The sequence below is a fragment of the Mugil cephalus genome, chromosome 17 (genome assembly GCF_022458985.1).
Source record: "Mugil cephalus isolate CIBA_MC_2020 chromosome 17, CIBA_Mcephalus_1.1, whole genome shotgun sequence".
NCBI lineage: Eukaryota > Metazoa > Chordata > Actinopteri > Mugiliformes > Mugilidae > Mugil > Mugil cephalus.
Genome location: NC_061786.1, coordinates 3,090,464 through 3,113,596, shown reverse-complemented (window position 1 = coordinate 3,113,596; position 23,133 = coordinate 3,090,464). Strand labels below are relative to the sequence as shown.

The window sequence follows — 23,133 nt, the reverse complement described above, 5'->3', positions numbered from 1 at the left end:
AGAAAGTCTATACAGACAAGTTCCATTGGTGCGTTTGTGTGGATACTGACCAGAGGGGCTCTAAGACCTGCTGCAAGAGTCTTCCGGAGACAGCACCTCTCACACTGTTCGCACCATGCTTTGATATCATGGAACATCCTGGGCCAGTAAAAGCGCTCCCTCATCAGTGCGAATGTGCGGTCTATGCCTAAATGTCCCAAATCATCATGGAGGGCTGTCTTAGCGAAGCTACGTAGCTTCTTGGGCAGCACCAACTGTTCAACTGACCCTTTTTGTCCATCTTTAATTTTGCGGTAGAGGATGCTGCCCTTGACCACCGATCTTTCCATTCCTTTAGGAGAACGTGCCCCTGTGCCCCGCCGTCCACACTGTCTCCTTTCCTTGTCACTCTGAAGCGTACGTTCCATCAGGGGGGCAATGCGTCAGGCGTGGTGGAAAATACCTGGTGGTCTGTGCTAGCGGTATGGGTGTTGGGGCATGAATAATGGCTGTATGATCTGGTGTTATAGTTGTGGGGGCTTGGAGGGGAGGTGGTTGATTTTGCACCATCATCGTTGAATCTGGGACATCATATCTGCTAAATATTGGGCTCAGTATGGGGGATGCAGGAGTTGAGGGAGACTGAACACTGGATGCGGGGGCACGTCCAGCAGGGAGAAACACTGTAGGGCCAAAACGGGGGGCGGTCGGTGCATGTTGCATGGTGGCAGGGGCACGTCCAGCAGGGGGAAGCACTGTAGGGCCAAAACCGGGGGTGGTAGATGCAAATTGTATGGTGGCTTGGCATGGGGATTCGTAGGGCGGTGCAATATTCATCTGGGGCTGCCCTGTGCCATCTTGGGCCTGACAACCCGTTGGGGGTCCAGGTGATGTTTGATATCGACTACACACTGAGATGACAACCCACCTGGGGCTTGGACATTATGACCTTGGTCCACAGTGCTAGCACCGTGACTTAAAGTCTGTCTCACAGTGGAGTTCATTTCAGTTGGTGGTCGACGAAGGGTATTTTCCTGAGGACTTTGCATTTCCATAATTCAAAAGTGCTGTGTCCAGATAGCTTCGGGGGAAGTAAATTGGGGAATTATGTGTGGGTGTATGATGTTGAAGTTGGGGGGTGAATGTTTGAATGTGATAAATGCAGGAAATATGGACAGTGATGTACAGTCATATAGATTTTTTTTTTCTTTTCACTTTTCAATAGTCCCTATATGTTAGTAAACAGCATCAAATCAATTTCAATAAAACAAAACTCAAAGGATATGTCTACAGACAGTAATGTTTTCTTTCTTTCCCTTGTGGAAACCGCAGATCCAGGTCACGGCACCAGATGTAACCCTTGAGTTCGACTCACTCTGGCCTGGATCAGATTAGGCCCTTGGTCTACCTAATAAGTCTCTGCGTTGTGTATTTTTATTCCTTGGTGGAAGACGGAGGGAATAACCAGGCGAGGAGACAGGATCTGGGCTGCTCGGTCTTTATAACAGTTTAGCACAAAACATCAGGTTGTCACTTTACAAAATAAGAACATATCACACTGCAATAAAACTTGTAGCATAATCCCCTCCAGTAACCAGAATAACCAGCAGGTAACAGGTGTGTGCCAGGTAGTTTGAAAGAGTATGTGTGGTTGTAAATGAGTGAGTGAGGGAGGTTCTGTGTGTGTGTGTGTGTGTGTGTGTGTGTGTGCTTGCGTGCACACATGACAGCATTATAATATGAAAAGAACCAACACATTTATCTAGCATAAACTTAACAAATCCCCCAGACATCTCTTACCCCAATAACAGCAACTCTACATTAATAAGACACCTAACATTAATATTTGTCAAACCAATCACCTGTATAGTGACAAACAATAACTTTTTTCCCCATCTCTAGTGGAGAGATGTAGCTCTCACTGCTCACCTTAGCACAAAACATCAGGATATGACCTAAAATGGCCGCAACCAACAGAGAAGAAGGCCACTGACCGTACCAGAACAAAACAACAAGGTAGCGCCTCCTGGAGGCTCCTTGGATAAGTTCCCCCCCTTACATCAACATTGCAAAAACACTACACAACTTTACTCAGCATGTGAACTGTTCCACCGGAGACGAGAGGGCACTGGACTCCTCTCCCCTCCCCCCACTGGGCAGGTCAGATCACAACCTGGTACACCTCAGCACCACTTATGTACCTCTGGTAAAGAGCCAGACCACAGACCTGTGACCACATGGACAGTGAGGAGATGGTGGGAGGAGGCTTGGGAGGCACTGCAGGGATGTTTTGAGGTCACGGACTGGCAGGCACTCTGTGAGCTAAACAGAGAGGACATCGACAGGCTCACAGAGTGCATCACAGACTATATCAACTTTTGTGTTGACAATATTGTTCCAGCAGAGACAGTCTGTTCACTGTTCACTACACTGTTCCCCAAACAACAAGGGGTGACAAAGGACATCAAACATCCTGAACGAGAAGAAGAGAGCTTTCAGGACTGGCAACTAGGAGGAGGTGAGAGATATACTTGAAGATTAAGATCAGAGAGGCTAAGGGGGAATATAGGAAGAAGCTGGAATTGAAACTCCAGCACAACAACAGAGAGGTCTGGAGTGGGATAAAGCAGATCACTGGCTCAGGCCAGCAGACAATAGAGGAGTGGAAGCAGTGTGGAATTGGCCAACAAACTCAATTTGTTCTTTAACAGATTTGACACCATTGCCTCTCCACCCCATATGAACACCACCATCAACCCCTCCACCATTAGCTCTATTGTTTTGTCGACAACACCTTTTCCACTCTCTCCCCCTCACCCTCCTTACAGTCTCTCACCTCCACCCTCACACCTCCCCCCCACCTCCACCCCCATCTACTGTGATCATCACTGCCGACGATATTAGAAGACAGCTGGCATGGCTGCAGGCCCTGATAGGGTCAGCCCCAGGGTGCTCAAAACCTGTGCCACCCAGCTCTGTGGAGTTCTTCAGCATATCTTCAACATGAGCCTGAGTCTGCAGAGGGTCCCTGTGATGTGGAAGACATCGTGACTAGTTCCTGTGCCGAAGACACTGCAACCTGGTGGCTCAAAAGACTACAGACTGGTGGCGCTGACCTCCCACGTCATGGAGACCCCGGAGAGACTTATCTTGGAGCAACTCCGTCCCGTGGTCAAGCCACATTTGGACCCCCTCCAGTTCGCCTACCAGCTCCAACTCGGAGTTGAGGATGAAATCATCTTCCTACTCAAATGTGTTTACACCCACCCGGAGAAGACGGCAAGTACTGTGAGAGTCATGTTCTTTGACTTCTCCAGTGCTTTCAATACCATCCGTCTGGCTCTTCTGGGTGAGAAGGTGATGGTGATGCAGGTGGAATCCCCCTTGGTGTTGTGAATCGTTGACTACCTGACTGGCAGACCACAGTATGTGCGCCTGCAATGCTGTGTGTCAGACAGGCTGGTCAGCAACACTGGAGCCCCACAGTGAACTACCCTTTCCAAACGGTATAAAGATCCTGGGCTGAAGGAGAGGAAAATATCCTCCTTCGTCACTCTCTCCCTTTCTCTTCACCCTCTACACCACAGACTTCAACCACTGCCACGGAGACCTGTCATCTCCAGAAGTTTTCTGATTACTCTGCAGTGGTTGGATGCACCATCAAAGGAGACGAGGTGGAGTATAGGGCTGTTGTAGACAACTTTGTCAAATGGTGTGAGGAGAACCATCTACAGCTCAGTGTGACAAAGACGAAGGAAGTGGTGGTGGACCTGAGGAGGACCAAAGTGCTGGTGACCCTGTTTCCATTCAGGGGGGTCAATGTGGACATAGTGGAGGATTATAAGTATCTGAGGGTTCACATTGATGAAAGACTGGACTGGGGAAAGAACACGCCCTCTACAGAAAGGACCAGAGTCGCCTCTATTTTCACAGGCGGTTGAGGTCTGTTAACATCTGCGTGACTATGCTCAGGATGTTCTATGAGTCTGTGGTGGCCAGTGCCATCTTCTATGCTGTTGCGTGCTGGGGCAGCAGGCTGAGGGTAGTGGACGCCAACAGGTTGAACAGACTGATACGCAAGGCCAGTGACATTGTGGGAGTAATGTCGGACAGGAGAATGCTTCACAAGGTGAAAGCCATCCTGGACAATGAGTTGAACCCACTCCATGACGTGCTGGTCAGATGCAGGAGTTCTTTCAGCACCCGACATATCGCAACACAGAGTGGCCATTAACCTGTAAAACTCCTCACTCTGAGGGTGTAGAACCCATATTATTTATTTAATGTGCAATAATTCATTAATGTGCAATAATTCATGTTCACCTGTATACCAGTACACATTCCCTGTATACTATGTGCAATAATGTTTATAACTATAACCCATGTTTATTACTATACTGACCCTGAGATTGTGTATAACTTCATTATTTTCATACACTTGTATATATTTCCATAAATATTCTCACCATGTGCAATATTTTTTTTTTTCTCTGTAGAGCAATAATTCGGAACACAGGTTCACTTCACTTATACTTGTACACACACACACACACACACACACATACATATATATATATATGTATATATATATATTTCCTATATTTTTTTTACATTCTCTTACTTATTCTTATTGTCTCTTACTTGTTCTGATTGCTCTTTGTTCTTAACACTTGGAACACTTTGGGTTGGAGCTGCTCTAACGAAAACCAATTTCCCCCTGGGATCAATAAAGTAATTCTGATTCTGAATTACATGTGGCTTATGGAGTGCTAATGCATCTCCCTTGACATATACATACAATCTAACATATCCCAATCTCTCAAGAGAATTTACCCCTTTTCCATGCCAGTGGAATACAGCACATGCCTCACCTACCATGCTAGTGAAAAAATACAGGGTCAATGTCCAATATCTACCAGGAGGTTGCAGTATATACACATTTAATACCTTTCTCCTTCCACGAGTATATCAGCATTAGAGTGTGTATAATGGAATGAAGCCCTGTTTATTGATGAGTCACAAATATACATATACATAGAGGCTAATGCCATGATGGTTCCTCACAACACATAAATTGTTCACTCCAAAATATTTTAAGTCACACAGATTACACGTGTGACTAAAATGGTTGCAATTTCAGGCCCATACTTAACTGAACCATATTCACCTAGATATCACTGGGGATCTTTATCACCACAAAGGTGTGTCCTACACAGATCTGTTTACCAACATAGTTTGCGGCCATTATCAGTAAAATATTAAACAACACACCAAGACCAGGAAACAGAACAAAGAAAGATCAATGTGTTAAATCAATTGTCATTACACTGAGTGAAGTCAGACAGCATCACTAGATCACTTGATAATATTAACATTAACACAATGCGGTGAATCAGTTTTCTTGTTCATGCTACGTACTGACGGTCGTGTGAGTTTTTAACCAACAAAGTGAAGTATTTTTTGGAAAGTGAGGACATTTTGGCCGGTCCTCACCAATCAAAGGAGACTGGAGGAGTTGGCTGGTTAGCATAAATGAGACTGCAGCTGTGAATGCTCGCCACTCTCCTCAGGCAAGGCTCTCCGTGTGCACTGCACCCCATGTGGCAGTGACTGTTTTATCACTTCCTGTTCACTTTGGAAGAAAATACTAAAACGTTGACTGCCTTATACGAAGTATAAGCACTGACTGCCGATTTTATATCTATATTGGCTTTACTGATTTTATTTTTGTTTGGAACTGCTTTTAATTTCTAATTTCAATTTCTGTCTTCTTTTGTTTCTAGTGCTACAGTGGGTGATGCCCTTCATTCCCAGTGCAGTTGGGGTGCTGGGAGTTCAGTCTAGATAGTGATAAGGTTTGCGGTGGCACATTGTTTTATGTGTGGTGTTTTATTTTGAAGTTGTTTATATTAATTTGGAATAAGTAGTATACTCCAAGTGCCCTTGCATGGAGTTGTTGGTTCCCCAGCTGCAGTGTGTGTGTCTGTCTTCTTCTTCAGAAACTAAAGAATAAATGGCATGTTTATGACCCACACTGACTGTTGTGGCCTCTTTATTGAAGCCCCAGTGTTCTAGTTCTCCTACTAAGTTACATTATTGTAAATGTTTTGGTCAGGGTCAGGGTCAGGGTCAGGGTAAGGGTCTAGGGAATGCATTATACCAATTAGTGTCCTCAATATGATGCAAGTACACACAATGTGTGTGTGTGTGTGTGTGTGTGTGTGTGTGTGTGGTGTGTGTGTGTGTGTGTGTGTGTGTGTGTGCGCGCGCGCGTGCGTGTGTGTGCAGCTACAGTTCTCCAGACATTTTACCTGCCAGCTGAGGTGGCACCACCAAGAAATAACAAAGGACCATCCCACATATGATCACAAAACAGCTTTTGAGTGAGTGATTTCCTCCAATTTGGCTACCAGTTAATGCTGATGGTGTGATGTAGCTTTCCATCAATACAGTCTACCAACAGCTACGGACGTACATTTATTGTTTTTCCTGTGTTCCTTTAATTTCAGACTGTTTAGGAGTGTGCCAAATGGAGCATTCATTTGGAGTTTGCATTACTTGTCAGCTTACCAATACTTGTTTAAACTTGTCTGTAAATCCTACAGTCTGTAAATAATTCGGATCATCTGTGATGGGTAAACACCACACCACCCCACACCACAGAGTTCAATGGAGAGAGGACTCTCACACATATCAAGACATACTACAGTCAAGGTAAGCACCACACCACGCCCTTCTTGTGTGTCATACCCACACTTCTAGTAAATCAGCTGGTTTACAGGTTTCAGTTGCACGTGGTGTAATTCAAGGTCTTTCATTGGTCGCTCTCTAAAGGGCTGTGCTCTTACAAACACTTTTACTGCATTTTATAACACACAATGACTGGGTTCTGTAGCTGAACTGCACTACATGTAGCTGTTAGTAACTCATTTGTAAACCATAGATTTAAGCGTTGTCTGTACTCGGGTTCTACATCTCAGCATCAGGAGAAATCCAGTGTAAGTATATGCTAATATTTACATTTGTCTCTTTGACTGTAATGTCCTTAATTCAACAATGCAAAACATGCTATAATTATTTGAACTTTAGACAGATTTACTGGATGTATTTTCAATAGAAAAATATGAAACCTCATTCCAAATGTCATCCATATTTCAGTGTCTTTCATTTTATGCAGTGAATTCTTGTTCTTCTCACTCATCTGTCATACACTCTATTTTCCCGTAGAAAGAGCAGTACTGTTAAATTAATGGTATCTTTCTGATGTTGTGGTTTACTGTTTATTTACATAGTTTCAATAACAGCATTACAGTACACATTGCACAGTAATATGCAGGCAAAGGAGTTCCAGTTAATTAAGGTTAATTTACGTGTTTTTCACAAATGATATATCTGAGGTATTGGCATGTTTATTAATATAACATTTAAGAACAGTGTAAAAATGCAGCCTATTAAATAGTGAATTCAAGTTTTAAAACAAATAATACAGGTTCAACAGCTTTCATCATGTGTCTAGTTATTAACAAAACTATCCCCCTTGATGGGACTTTACCACGTCTGTCTCTCTCTCAGAGCCTGAAGAATGTGTGTTAAGAATTAGAGTGGAGAAAAATTCTCAATAACTGTACTTTCACTAAGATTGACTCAACAGTACAAACAGATAAGTGCATATTAGTTACTCACATCACCAACAACTTTTTAACAGCAGAGGAGAAAGAATGTCATGCAACCATGTATCAAACTTAAAATCAGCAAATGTGCACATCTGTGCTTGGGCTAGTTAACAATAGCTGAATACAAGTCCAGTCTAATATGTGTCAACATTAATCCAAGTCTTATTAGAATTACTCAACAATCTAGTTAAGAAAAACTATTTTCCAGAGCAAACAAGAGAAAGAAAAATGGTTCAACAAGTTCACAAGGGTGGAGATGGAAAAATAATCACCACTTGAACATGTGTGAACTCATGGACTCAGTTTTGTTTTCACACCATGCAATGAAAACGTACTGTTAAAATACTGTCTTCTTTACGTTTAGCTCTCAGTGCAGTAAAACACTGTTGTATTTTATCTCTCTAACTAAATTTACCAGTAATGTCCTATATTTAGATATAACAGGATTATTTTGTTGATACTTCAGTGTAAATTTACAGTGACGTTTCTATGTACATGATGTTTATGGCAGACTTGTGCTTGTGCTAAAATTCCTAAAAAGATAATATTCATTTTATTTCCTTTTTACTCAAGGCATGAAAGATCACCATGGAAAATCCGTCTGAATTGGACTCCTTTACAGGAGAAATTAAAGAAGCACTTCAGAACAATAACCAATCACTGGCTGCTACAAAGATCCAAGAGTTATTGGACAAAGAGAAAAACACTCCCTCGATATTGCCATCACAGGAGAGTCTGGCTCTGGTAAATCCACATTTGTTAATGCCTTCAGAGGTATAGACAACAAAGATGAAGGAGCTGCTCCTACTGGTTGTGTAGAAACCACCACAGAGGTCACGCCATACCCTCATCCAAACTATCCTAATGTTACATTCTGGGATCTTCCTGGAATTGGGACCACCAGGTTTCCAGCTGACAAGTACCTGAAGCATGTTGGATTTGAGAAGTTTGACTTCTTCATCATCATCTCAGACACACGTTTCAGAGAAAATGATGTGAAACTGGCTCAGGAGATTCAGAGGATGGGGAAAAGGTTCTACTTTGTTCGCTCAAAGATTGACAACGACCTACGTGCTGAGGAGAGAAGTCAGAGAGACTTCAGTGAAGAGAGGACTCTGACTAAGATCAGGGAAAACTGCATTCAAGGTAAGTGCTGCATGTAATTGTTTTTAACCAACCATCTCAAAACATATTTTACTTCTTTGAAACCACTTTACTTCAATTGCTCCTGCTGTAGGGTAGTTGTTCTCCTGTTATTGATGGGTGCGGCTGAGTTGCTAAAGAGGTCTGGGGTGCATTTCACAAAGCAGGTTCAACAAACTCTGAGTCTAATCCTAAACTCTGAGTTGATCTACTCTGAGTTTCCAGTTCCAGGACAGTGGATTAAAGTTAGTTTAATCAAATCGGAGTAGTTTCACCAGGAGTTGAGCTTGTGCACCACAACTATAAAAAGCCAGCATCAATGGAGCCCTGATTCGACGAGTAACCATGGCAACGGGGGAGAGGATGGCTATGTTTTTCACCAACCTCAAATTAGAAATCCTAATCCTGAAATGGGAGAACATTGCTGCTCGGGTCACTGCCTAAGTTTAAATGTAGTCCTTTGCAATCCCAATAATATTGCTAGGGGAAACTGCATGAATGGTAGCCTATTCATTTATTTCATAGGTGCAGTCCCATGGGGCAGAAGCGCACTTGGCAGCAGTTTAAGATGAAATATAAAAACATTGTTCAAACAGGTAAGACCTCGGCATGGAGGGACCTCATTTTGATCATGTTTTACACTGTGAAGTAAATAATAAGTGGTTATTTGACTGCACAGTTGTTTTATCCCCAGCATAATGTTGTTTTCACACACATAAATGTTCTCTTGTCATCTATATCATGCTGTGTTAAATAATGAAACCTTTTTAAACTAACACAGACTTCTACTCAGCCAACAGAAAGAAGGCAGATGGGTGGTGGCCCAGCACCGCCACCTCTAACGGAGGCAGAGGAGCCCTAAGCCGGAATATTGGAAGCCCAGTGGCTGAGGGAATCCCTGGAGGGAGCTCATCCTCTGAGTCCACTCCCCAAGACACAAGTGCCTTTATAAAATGTAATAGGCCCATATTTTTTTAAAGCCTATTCATACAAATATTTATTTGTCTTTTATGTCTTTTTTTTCTTTTGTCCCAACAGATTCCTATGGTACCGCTCGATAAGATAATATTTAATTCTCTGCACAGTAATGCTGCACCTTCATCCACAGGATCGCTGTCAAAAGGACATGCCATGTTCATGAAAAAAGTTGCCTCCTACTGTGCCTAATGGACTTCTGATAGAGCTACTGACTCTGATTTTTTTAATGATTTTTGACAGACGGCAGAACAAGGCTACGCCAAAACTTGCCTGCTGAATGAATGAATGAGGAAATCAAATAGCGTGTGTGACTGAAAGAAGGCAGAGACAGAGAGAAACTCGAGGTTCATTGAGTAAAACCTGCTCCCGACCAGGTTAGGTTCATAGAGTCTGTTACTAGGTAACTGATCGAGAGCTACAGTTACCTCTCTCTGTGAAACAGGCTAGAGTTACCCCGCTTTCTCTGGTTTGAGTTACCTCCCTTTGTGAAACGGAAAACTCAGAGTTTCCCTCACTCCAGGGTTTTCACTAAACCTGCTTCGTGAAACGGACCTCTGCTGAACATGATGCTGAGAGTAGTGGCAGTAAACCAAAAGCTACACCATGAACTAGACAGCTAAACAATGAGCTGCATCTCTCTATAAAACTTCATAAAACCAGGTGGAGCTGCAGAAACTCTTAATAATTATTTGAACTCGATCACAATGAGAAAGGTTAGTTTTAAAATGTTCTATTATTTTATATGTCTAATTATTTATTCTGTTTATGATACAGGACTTACACAACAGGGCATTGAGGCTCCACAGGTCTTCCTGGTGTCCAGCTTTGAGCTTCATCTTTGGGACTCTTCAGTCTTACATGAGACCTTGGAGAGAGAACTACCTGAACACAAGAGGAATGCTCTGCTGATGGCCAAGCCAAATATCAACCTGGACAACAAGAACAAGAAAAAGGGGTTCGGTCATTTGCTATAAAAACAGTAGCTGGCTGGCATCTCTGTTGTTGAAGTTCACTGTTTATTTAAATCTTTTCAAAAATGGCATAAAATGGTTATTTTCCACATTTATAACGATATGAAGGCAAAGGATTTCAATTAAATTCAGTACTATTCATTTTATTTATGTAGTGTCAATAACAATACAAATTGTCTGAAGATGCTTTACAAAAACTGACCTAAATCTCCACAGAGAAGATAGAGAGAAAAGATGAACAGGAGAAACAAGATAAACAAACTTCTGTCATAGATACATATAACAGACTTGAAGGAAACACATAGAATTTAATAATACAACATATAGCTGATGATCATATGTGATATATGTATGGTCCAGGGGAAATGGAAGAGGTCTTTCTTTAGTTGGAAGAGGGGGGACTGGACTGCAGAAGCCTTGAAGTTTCCTTTGGATTGGATTTGCTGGGTTGGGGAAATTGATTCCTTGTACAGAGGTTGTTTCTTTGTTTGCTTAGTTAATGTTTAGTTTAGGTATGTTTGCTGTGTTAGTGTTAAATTCTTAGTCACATTTCTTCCTTTTTTTGTCTGTTTTGGACTAGTCCTAAGAGTATATAACCCGTGTGTGTCCCATTTGTTAGGCAGGTCAGTTTGATTAGGTTCAGTTAAAACCTTGGTTTCCTTATTGCTTTGTTGACCTCGTTTTGAGTTTGAGTTTTTTTCATTTGCTAGTTTTCTGCTTGGTCCCTAACAAGTAAAAAAATGAAATGCATGAAACATGTATTCCTGTTAACGCAGGAATAATTACATCCTGGAATGTTTTTCAAGCCTTTATTTACATTAATCCAATTGCAGTAGAACATCACACATGTAAAATACAGTCTTTCAAACAGGGTATAAAACCATAAATATTCATAATTCATAATGACAATTAAAAAAAAAAGCTCAGTGATCTTTGCCTCTTAAGGAAGACTACACTGTGAGCAGGGTCTACCAAATATTTAGTCAAAGCTGATGTGCAGATCAAGCTGACGAAGCAGGGAAACATCTGTGCTTTCATCAAGCTCAATTCCAATGGCTTGCCATGCTGTTATCTGCTCTCTGAGAGGCTCCTTGAGGACTTGAGAAAGGATCTCAAGCATCTCATCGATGATACGATGACAGCGATAGTTGTTTCTGTGATCAACCTTAAAAACAGAAAAAGAAAAAATGCTATACTTTTTTCACTGGAATTATGAGTTTTACATCAATGTACAGTATAGGGCTGAACTAATTTAATTCTGTAATATTTGCACAAATACTTACCTTAAGCTTGAGGAAATAGTCACCTCCCAGGAGCTGGTCCAAGAACGATCAGCGTGCGTGATTTTTGACCCACCAGTACAGGCACTCGAATCCCCGAATCACAGCTTTGTGTTCCATAAAAGTGACAGGCTCAAATTAATCTATGACCTTCAGTTTTTTTGCAGTATCCTGCAAAAAATAAAAAAATGAAATAAAAAATCTTCCTGAACACTAGTACCCATTCAGCCATATCTGAAACTTTTGGGATTGTGATTTGACACTTCTGAGAAAAAGCTTAGAAAATACCTGATGCAAGCAATTCATAGCATTTCATGCTCTGTTTTTAATACTCACTGGTTGTGTGACGCTCCAGGTAATCTTTTCTATAATGGACAGTCCCCACTTCCACAAAAGGTCTCATTTCAGGGCCATTTTTACAGGAGGTCTGTGCTGCCTGCAAGCACAACAAAACGTCGGTAAAAAGCAGAAGTTTGCTATCCACTGCAATATAATGCTGCTTTTTTGTGGAAACTTACCATGTGGAGTGTTATGGAGCCAATGTTTAAACTGGGGCATTTGTAGCCATTTAGCATTCCACGACTTCCTGTGTTTGTGTGCACCTTAATCTCATAAACAAAATAAATACAGCAACAGCTCCTCAACTGACCAACTTCCCCTTTCTCTGCTGTCAAACTAACCTGCTGTCCCTCTTTCAGAGGAGACTGCCTCCCCTGCTGCCTCTATGGCATTCACCTGCTCCTCACTTTCTGTCCCTCTAACAGAGTCAACTGAAACTTTCCCTCCTGCTGTCTTGAAATATTTTAAAATGCTCATGGTCTGAAAATCAAGGGTACAATACATTAGGCTAAGCTTGAAATGTCAGGGTTACAAGCAGGAGGGCCGATGCATCCAAAAATCAGCGCCTCTGATGCAGTTGAGTGACTTAGTAGTAGTAGTATTTCATATGGTAATTTAATATTTAGAATTTTTATGATAATTTGTCATGTCACTGTCTTAGCCTCATATGCAAAAGTGTGTAAAAGGTGGATGAAACAAATTACAGTCGAGTTTAGGATGTCTGAATAATCACTTCTGTAACGCTGTTTTCTCTGACTTGCTCCTGTGTGTAATGCTCAGTGTCTTTGTGTTAACCCCGGTCTAACTGCAGTTCGGAAGAGCATCCTCAGAAAAAGCAGAGTCAGCAGCTGCACCTCCTAGCTGCCCCTATCAGGCCAACAGCTCTCTTGGGGCAGTTTTTTAAAGCTCATTTTGTGTTCAGTGTGTCTTATGATGGTGTGCTTGTGAATTTATGTTATCTTCATTTATTATGTTCTAATTGACTGCTCGTGAAAAAAGCCCAACAATAAATGTTTTTGAAAATGTATTGTTGTTCTTGGAATTAATTCTCTTATAATTTTAACTATTATTGTATTAAATTATTACATATTAAATTTAGGGATTAAAACTGAAAACTGAAACTACATAGATAAAAAAATAAGTAAAAATAGCGTTAATTTTCATACCGTGCAGTGTTAATTTAACACCCAATTTGGAGAGTTAAAAAGGAACTCTGAGATGGTGTAAAATCTGTAATTTAACTCTGTAGAGCGTGGAGCTATATAAACCCTGAAAAAGTGTTAAAATCAACTCTGTGGGAGTTGATTTAACACCAGTTTTTGCTGTGGTGGGCTATAGAGAAGAGTACATCTGTTGAATGGCCTGACTGACCGATCATATGATTAAGTTTTTTTTTTTTTTGGTCGTATGAGACTGTGTGGGCCTAGTCTCGTTAATTAATGGGAAACAATGTGAGTTCAAAACAAGTCAAAATAAGTTCAGCAGAAGTTCACTAAAGGTTTTAAATAAGTGCAACATTATGTGCAGGCTACAGACACTTATTGTCTCGTTTGACTTCACTTACACTTCCTCTTGACATTCTCACCTCCTTCCTATGCACAAGTAAGACCCAAGAGGTGGAAAGTACAGTTAGCTGTCCTGCACTATGCTTGATCTTCACAGGTCTGGCCTTTCTCCCACCCGAACAAACATAATATGCCTATCCTCCTTTCTAGCAGATGAGGAATTTGCTTCAATAGATTTTTCTTCAATTGCAGCTGCTAAGCATTTCAGAACCTGGATGGAACTAGGCCTTGTATGTAAGGAGGATGATTTAAAATTGGGTTATAGATTTATAGAGAAAATGAAGAAAAGCCAAAACTGGAGTAAAATGATCTCTCTTGCTAATTCCTGTCAGTGGTCTTGCTGCAGCATTTTGAATCAATTGGAGGACTTTTAAAGAGTTATTTGGACTGCCAGACAGTAATCAGTTATGGTAATCATGCCTGGAAGATACAAATGCATGAACTAGTTCTTCAGGATCACTCTGAGACAGATAATGAATCTCTGTGATGTTTAGGGCCAAGTGAAATGACTTCTGTTTTGTCTGAGTGAAGTAGAAAATTACAGGTCTTCCAAGCCTTTATGTCTTTAGAGCATACTTGGAGTTTAACCAGCTGATTAGTTTCAATTTGGTTTCACTGTTAAATATGGCTGGGTATCATCTGTGTAGCAATAGAAGTTAATGCCATGCTATTGCCTAAGTGAAGCTTGTATAATGTGAATAATGTTGGTCCTAGCACAGAACCCTGAGGGACTCCATAGTTTACTTTTGCATATACAGAAAAATCATTGTTTACATGGATAATCTGGAATCTGTCTGACAGATTCTAAACCAGTCTAATGCAGTTCTTGTAATCTTGATCACGCTTTCAAGTCTCTGTAGTAGAATACTGTGATCAATAGTGTCAAATGCAGCACTAAGATCTAAAAGGACAAGCATAGAGAAAGTCCATTGTCAGCAGCCAAGAGGCGATCTTTGATAACTTTAACCTGATCCATTTCTATACTATGATGAACTCTAAAACCGAACTGCAACTCTTCAAATAAACCATTCCTGTTTCCAGTTAATTATGTTTAATTTACACTATTCTTTCACAAATGATATATCTGAGGTATTGGGAACTTTTTTTTTTTTAATATAACTTTTGAGAACAATGTATACATGTAGCATATTAAATAGTGAATGCAAGTTTCAAGACAAATTATACAACAGCTTTTACCATGTGTTCATAAACTTGTAATTTCTCAGAGAAATGTCTTTAGGAGTCTGCAACCCCTAGAAGAAGACTTTACGCATCATTCAGCAGCACATAAAGAACATTCAAGGATAGAATATTTTTTTTATTAAGAAGCAAATAGTAACATACTGTATGTAAATTCAGGGATCCTTTTACAGATGAGATGGTAGTACTCCAGAGGGTATAGAAAAAAAACCTTCCAAAGATTGATAATATCTTTGGAAGGTTTTTTTTTTCTATACCCTCTGGATTTGTATACACAATCTGCATCTGCAGAAGAAGATGAAATGAAGGCATTCCTAGATTTGCTAGATCTACATTCAGTTGGACTACACAAAATGACAAATCAGCGGCTGAAATAACAATGGAGCAAGTAGAAGATGCCCTCCTAAACACAAAAAAGAGGAGAAAATTATTTTTTAAATAACTTGGATCAGGTCTTCATGGTGTTCAGCGTCTGCATGACTTTTCTCTCCTACATGAGACCTTAGAGAAAGACCTTCTTGAACACCAGAGACGTGCTCTGTTGTTGCTGATGGCTATGCCAAATATCAACCTGGAGATCATCAGGAAAAAATAAATAAAAAACATCTCTGTCCACAGGTGCAGCAGCTGCACCAGTTCATGGTCTTTCTATTGCCTGTGACGTAGCCTTGCTAGATGGTGTGGTCACAATATATGTAATTGGGTTTGGTCTTGATAACCTACCATTGCAGAAACTTGCTGAGGGCACAGTCGATCATTTAAAGATCTGATGGCCATCATAATTTCACCACTGGCTGCAGGAAAAGCACCTAATCTCATCCTGAAGGTGTTGGTCAGTTTTTCAACCACAGCTTTTTAATGGCAGCAGAAGAAGTGTCCAGATTCATTCCAATATTTGGAATTCCAGCGTCAATGGACCTCTCTTTTATCACAACCTACAGAATTCTGAATGAAATCCTCAGCATGCTTGCTGAACATGCAGAGAATGTGTTTAAAAACGCTCTGGGGCTGAACACCTCAGTGTAATGTTTTAAATCTGCAGGTTTCACATTCTTAGTAAATAAATATGTCATCTTAGTCATAACCTACCTACACATTTTAATCAATATGCTCATAAAGATGGCCAGTTTATTAAATCCCATCAGTGTAAGTCTTATTCACTTTTGTCAGTGCCCGGTTGTCTTCTAAGAGATTTAATGTACTCAATCAAACACTGATCAAACCGTCTGTTTTGATCAAAATATAATGAGAAGTAGAGGACAAGAAGAATAATGTCATCGTATTAATAATTGTGTAGGCTCTCATTGTATCTTTCTGATTAATGATTTCTGAGTTAATAATGTATGTAATGCCAGATGCAGAGGTGTAAATAAACTATTTCAGTTGATCCTAACAGTGGTGTGTGTGATTGTGTCTGGTTCCAATGGATGTTTGTGGTGAGTGTTTACTGCCCCCCAGTGGAGACTTTGAACTACAACAATATAATACACAGATTGTGTGTTTCTCATCATTTTTACTTCTGTTATTCATAAAATGTTACTCTTACAGTTAGATTTTTATCAAACACATGTGATAATCAGATAGCATTATTTTATCAAACACATTCCACTGCACCGTATGATAGACTTTTAATGAGTTGAGGGTTTTGACCTCCACATATGTAAAAAGATAGTTATGAAAATCTGATCCCTGTTATCTGACACGTGTAGGTGACCCACTGAACACTCTACCTGTTTTTCCGAGCTAATGTTGAAACTGCTGTGTCCTTGCTTTTTGATGGTAAAGCTGAATCACTGTGACAGTCCCCTGGTATCGTAGAAATATCCCAGGAACTGTAAATGTACAGGGTGGCATGGTGGATTACTGACACCTCATGGTAAGTAAGATCTGGATTCAAACCTTCTGAACTTGTGTGTTCTCCCTCAGCCTGCGTGGGGTTTCTTCCACATTACAGAGGTTAATCAGTGATTTATATTGATTGTAGATGTGGATTTGAAGGTGAACAGTAGTTTTTCCAGTTTTGTGTTAGTCCTGTGAGGCTGACCTGTGAAGGGTGTACCCTACCTCTGGTACAATACCAGCTGGAATAGGCTCCAGTGCCCATGTGACCCTATAGAGCATATCATAAAGGACAATGAATGTAAACATATCACTGATCAGCCACATATTAAAACCAGCTGGCGAGGAGAATAACATTGATATCATGTAATTCTTGGAAACTTAGGTCCTGTTTCATCCTATGTGGATGATACTTTGAGAGGAACCATCACCTTGTCATTGGTGACACACCACCATGGAAATGGCAAGGGGTTGCTCCTTGCATGTCACGTGTTCCCCATCTAAATGACTTTTTTTTTTTTTTTTTTTTTTTTTAAGGAAGCTCTAATTAGAGACCATTTCCAGTAAGTGAAGTAATTTCTGTGGGAAACAGAACAGGTGCACTACTGTATGTGTGTGAGAAATGTCTGTTCATGGCTTTTTTTTTCTGGTCATGAAACCTGCTTTGAATAGGTGGTAGGTGGCGTGATCTGCTTTGCGTTATTTTCTGACCCACTATGACAAATGCACCTGGTATGGAAATGAAGAGGTTTAAAGACAACACAGAAACTGTTTGGTCATTGGTATATTATCAATAAAACATTAAACCACACAAAGACAAGGAACCAAGAGCAGTGTGTTAAATCAGGCGTCACTGGACTGACTCTCAGACAGCGTTCGTTCACGATCAGGTTGTCACTATTGCAGTATGGTGATTCAGAATCCACAGCAAAAAACAAAAAACAAACAAAAAAACAAAAAACAAAAACCAAACAATAAAAAACAAACCAAAAACTCTGAACCACCATGTTCTCTCATTAACAGGGAAATAGGTCCAAGGTCTTGCTAACAATGTTATGTTATCCTCTTTAGCAATGCATACAAATGCTGTTATTTCTGGCTGGAAGGTTTGACATATTCAAATCTTTTATAAAATTAATTTCTTTAAACATATCTGTAGGTTGTGTTTGATTAGTGTTAAATCCAATCGGCCAAACTGGGACTTCTGTGTCTACATTCATTAAACCAGACAAACCTGTACTAGCTCTTAAAAGCTACCTTTAATTCCAGTACATTATGTATTTAATATGTAATAGTACTTATCCTTACGAGGGCCATAGAGGGACTGGAGCTTATAGGAGGTGAAATTGCAGGGTGCACTCTGCACAGGTGGCCAGTCCATCACAGGGCTAACACACCTATGGCTGATCACCAACTCAACCAGCATGGGTGACTTTGGACTGGACCACATGGAGAAAGCCCAGACAGGCATAGGGAGAACATGGAAACTCTGGACAGAAAGGTTCCAGCCAACCAGCAGGTTCAAACTCACGCCCTTCTCACTGTGAAGCTACACTTCTAACCACTGCACACCTTGCTTCCTGCCATTAATATTTCTACCATTGACCAGTAGCTGGAATTAAGTAAAGAACTTGTGTCTTCTAAATAGAAAAACACTATCTTGTAGTGTTGGTAGTGTTGCTCACTTATTATCTAGGTTTATTATTTGAGGATTGATCATGCTATCGAATTCAGATAAACGAACATAATATAATCTGTATTTTCTTACAACATTTGAAAACAATAAACTGTTGATTGGAATAAAAGAAATAAAGAAGAGAAGCAGTGGCCAAGGAGTCAACAAGATCCAGGAGTATTTAGATCATAAAAGCTATTATTGACATTTAGAATGAAGCCATGCATTAAGAGGACGCTCACACCATTGATTTTCCTCTCGGCCCATTTACCCAGACAATCACCTCAACAAAGCGAAAGTGAAGAAATAAACAATCACTTGTAAGGGACAAAATTTTATTGTAACCCTACAAAAGACACAGGGTGAGAGAAAATACAAAACAAAAATAAAATTATAGAAATGAAAAAAAAAAAACAACAAACAAACAAACAAAACAATTCTCATTCTTATACAAGTCTCAGAACTATCCATCATACACGGACCACAGTTTTATTTTATTATTCATATTTTTAATATAACATTTTGTTGTAATGCTGTGTGTACATACAAAATATAGCAAACTAAATAAGGCAAATAAATAGAGGTACAATTTACAGGAAAATGGAACATTCCTCAATGTGTTAATCCGTTTTTTAATCTTATCTCAAACATCAAGAACGGTGTACAAAACGCGTCTTTTTTTTTTTTTTCCAACTGTACATCTTTCAGCGGAGGATACTTTTTTTTTCCAACCATAAAAATACTGACTCCTCACAACTATACAACCTCGAAGAATGGGTGCAACTTTTTTTTTTCTTTCTCTCAGGCAGTACAAACTGTGGTGTGTGTTCCATTTTGCAAGCAATTTTCTGTTAAAAGTCAACACATCACACTTTGTGCACCCTTCTTTGGGCATGCAGGTCAACAGCATGTGCATGTAATGACAGAAATGTGGTGGAGACAGAAAGAACTCCCCCCGCCCCCCACCCACCCAAAAATCTTCCAACTCCCATCTCTGCCATTCAACCTTCTGACTCAACCTTGATTTGTTTCCAGCGGCCCAGCCGGAGTCCCTAATCTCACTTGCCCTTCTTCTTTCTTTCCTCTACACACCAGTTTTTTTTTTCTTTTTTTTGCACCGCTTCTGTTGCACCCCTCTCATGTCTGGAGGGACCCAAGCCCTCAAAATGGTGCCGCAAATGGAAATGTCCCATCGTAAAAGTGCATTGAACAAGCTACTAATTTCTTTCGTCTGATTTCCATCTTTACACTCCAAAAATCAGCCAGTCAATGGCCAAATAAACATCCAAACATGTAACAACACAGACATGTATTAATACTGACAATGTCACAATACCCCTCAGTAAATAGTCTGCACTACAATATGGTTAAAGCTCTGAATGAAGAGTTTAAAGGGTCTGCTGAAGTCTGGACACTGATTAACTTGAAAGACAAAGGAGTAGATGTTAGAAAATAGAGTAGCTCACATATACATGAAATGCTGGTTTAGAAATAGGCAATCATATGTCATTTCCTCCTTTGTCATTTTCAAAATTTGGTTTTCGATTTAATCCGTAGTGTCCAAGAGTGGGGCTGTGGGAGCTGCATGATGCTCTGCTTTTCTCCCTTTTAGGAACTAAGGAAGGTATAAATCCTGGTAGACCGAGGTGTCATTCTGAAAGGTCTGTCGATGAATTAAAGCTATGGGGGAAAGGAGTGGGTTCAACTGAGCACAGATTACATATACGGATGGAGAGACTAAACCTCCCTGATGACATGCCACCCACATCAGACATAAATACACAGAGTGGAGTCCAGTTTGTAGAGTCAAGGGCCAGATCACGTCAACACTGCTTTCAACTAGTAGTGAACACAAAGTGAAGTGCATCATCTCAAGCCACAAGATGGCGCCAGTTAGCCTGATCCCAAATGCCATTTTACTAGCACGTACTGTAAATACTCACGTTTTGGAACGTCACAAACTCTAAAACACTGTAACAGGAACAGTAACTGTGAAAACAGGATCAGAGGCACTTAAAGGTTAACATTTATAGATGAGGAAGAAAAGCTAGAAAGTGAAGGAGTATGGACACGCTGGAATATTCATTCATAGGGCCACAATAATAGCTACAGCAACAGGTGTTAATTGATGGGTTTGTTAAGGGAAAGAGAGAAAGAGCCCCATCTTCTGATTCTACATAGATTTGTTAACAAAAGAATTTTTTAGTGTGATCTTTGTGCAACCCTGGAAACCTCACATATGGCCCTTTAGTGTACCATGTACTATATGTGAATGGAAGGAGTCATTTAAACCTTACTGGATGATTCTGTTTAGAAAATTATATGCTGTTCATATTGATTCTTCCTTTCATTTGGTGACTGATGGAATGGAATAGAACCATAAGCAGAGACTGTGAGTGACTCTTTTCACGGTGAAGCCTCCACTTGAGACTCTGAGCCCGTCTGTAGGACAACATCCTGTAAACAGCCACTGCACTTTTAGAAATGGATCTAAATGTTAACCGGGGTGACCCCTGCACTAAAACACAGCCTCTGGTGCACCCACTGCTACGTTTTTTGGAAATGCATTTAAAAATGAGGTTGGCTTCGGGTGTCTGGGTCCGACACTCGTTTGGTGACCGGTTGCTCGGGGTGAGGTGAGCACCTCCTTTAAATGAGGGCCAGTAAGGAACCTCAAAGCTTCTACCAAGTGGCATGTCTACTCCCTTTAAGTGCCATGTTGTACCCAAAAAAAACGTGAGATGTAGTATGATGAGTCTGATTCCAGGTGACGCTGTGATGAAACAGACTGACAGCAGAGCAGGGAGAGCATTGTAAACTAACTGCAGATTGTGCCTTGAACTTTAAATTGGCCTTCCTTCATTGGGGGTCCAAGCAGCGAAGCTGCAGGAACCCCATTGTTTTTATCTTTGTTATAGATAAAGTTCATCTGGGAGAAAGAGAACATCGTAGCTGGCTTGTAGACTTTTGAGTGTAAAGTTTGTCAGAATAGCTACAGTGCAAACAAGCCGTACAGGTGTGAAAAGGACAAGCAGTTATCTCTTTTACATAAAGCGCAAAATGTATAGAAATTCACTTCAACAGCAATGTGAACTTGCAACAACAACAAATAATGCATTGTGTGTACAAAATCCCAAAATGCCAAAACATAAAAAACCTCTACATCTTTGCAATTAGCTTGTCTGCATCTAAATATAAATATATATCAACGCCTAATTGCAGTATGTTTTGTATTAATACATTTACACGTGTTTTCTCTTTGCTTTGGCACTGCTTAATGCCAGAGCAATGTAGACACCGTCTCAGAGTGTAGTTGAGGCTTAACCCACGTGGCACAGTCATCGTTTTGTCGGGTGGATCAAGCCGAGGAGTTGTTCTTGCCTTGAGAAGAGCCGCTCGTCTCATGTAAAAACCCGCCAAGTCCGCTGAATGTACGCCTTCCTTGGGAATGATGTGAGCCGTTGGAGAAACTTGCTTTGAATCTTCTCTTCTGAAGCGACAACCGCCCATCGTGTGTTCTTCCGCACTCTTACAGAATCCTAGAGTGCTTTCAGAAAGTACTAGTTTAGGAGCATCTGTCCATTCTGCGGCTGAGGAACCTCTTCTTCTGGGAACACCTATGGCTTAGTTCCTCCAATTTCTTTTTTTGTGTGTGTTTTCTTTTAAGTTTTATAATCTGTCTGGAGATACTTCTTAGTATGTTTCCATATCCGTTCTCTTGGCATCACATCTATATACAGTGTGACTGGCTGATCCCAGAGTCTTGTGTTTTAGAACCAGATAGGGAAGGGATGTGGACTTCCCCAGCACCAAGGAGGTTACAGTGGAACAGTAAAAGGTTGGAGAGGGAATGACAGCGAAAGTGAAACTGTGGGGTGAGAACCTTGAGCACAGTGTTAAAAGGATATGGTCAAATGACGTAGGATAATGTGTCACAGTGGTGTGTCCACCCACCTATCCGTCCATCATCCAGCTCAGGAGATCATTCAACATCCAGGATAAACAGGTTGAAAATAGCTTTACAAGACCAATTAGAGGAGAGGGCTGCTTCTTCAAGACAGCAGAGCGGTTCACACATATAAGTACATGTCCAGCCCAGCCGTTATTTACATCCTCCCCAGCGTCAACAGTCACTGCTCCAGGACTAAAGGTGTAAAGAGATCTACGGCATGGCAGAATTTAGGTGTGTAGGGTCTTTCTTTCTTTTTGTTTTGTTTTTTAACTTCCTTCTCCCATCCTAGTAGTTGACCTTGGTGACGGCTCTTTCGCGACCACCACCCTCCACCAGCTGGTTGACAGAGCGCTTGCGGTTGCGCTTGAACTTGTTCAGGTCCTTATCGAAGACCTCCCCAGAGCGCAGCGCAGAGACCAGGTCGTCAAACTCCCCGCCAACCTCATCTGAGGCTCCACTCTTCTTGGACCTCCGTTCCCGCTCCCTCTGCTCCTTGAGCTGGAGAAGGAGAGAAGAAGGGGGTTATCATAAAGACACAT

The 23,133-nt window shown here is 40.9% G+C and overlaps 2 protein-coding genes across 6 annotated transcripts in view; one reads left to right on the top strand and one right to left on the bottom strand.

The window, feature by feature from the left end:
- The first annotated feature begins 6,846 nt into the window (after positions 1–6,846).
- On the top strand, positions 6,847–13,388 carry LOC125023180 (interferon-inducible GTPase 5-like). The gene is given in 4 exon segments (XM_047610247.1): positions 6,847–6,977; positions 8,226–8,355; positions 8,358–8,798; positions 10,548–13,388. Coding segments are annotated over 3 exon segments (756 nt in total). The 5' UTR covers positions 6,847–6,977; positions 8,226–8,240; the 3' UTR covers positions 10,748–13,388.
- A 5,575-nt stretch (positions 13,389–18,963) lies between these two features.
- Positions 18,964–23,133, bottom strand: part of daam2 (dishevelled associated activator of morphogenesis 2) — an 88,765-nt gene continuing 84,595 nt past the window's right edge. For all 5 annotated transcript variants that reach the window (XM_047610464.1, XM_047610467.1, XM_047610466.1 and 2 more), the window contains one exon: positions 18,964–23,092. In XM_047610464.1, coding sequence (XP_047466420.1) covers positions 22,880–23,092 — 213 coding nt within the window. In that variant the 3' untranslated portion in view covers positions 18,964–22,879. The remainder of the gene's footprint in view (positions 23,093–23,133) is intronic.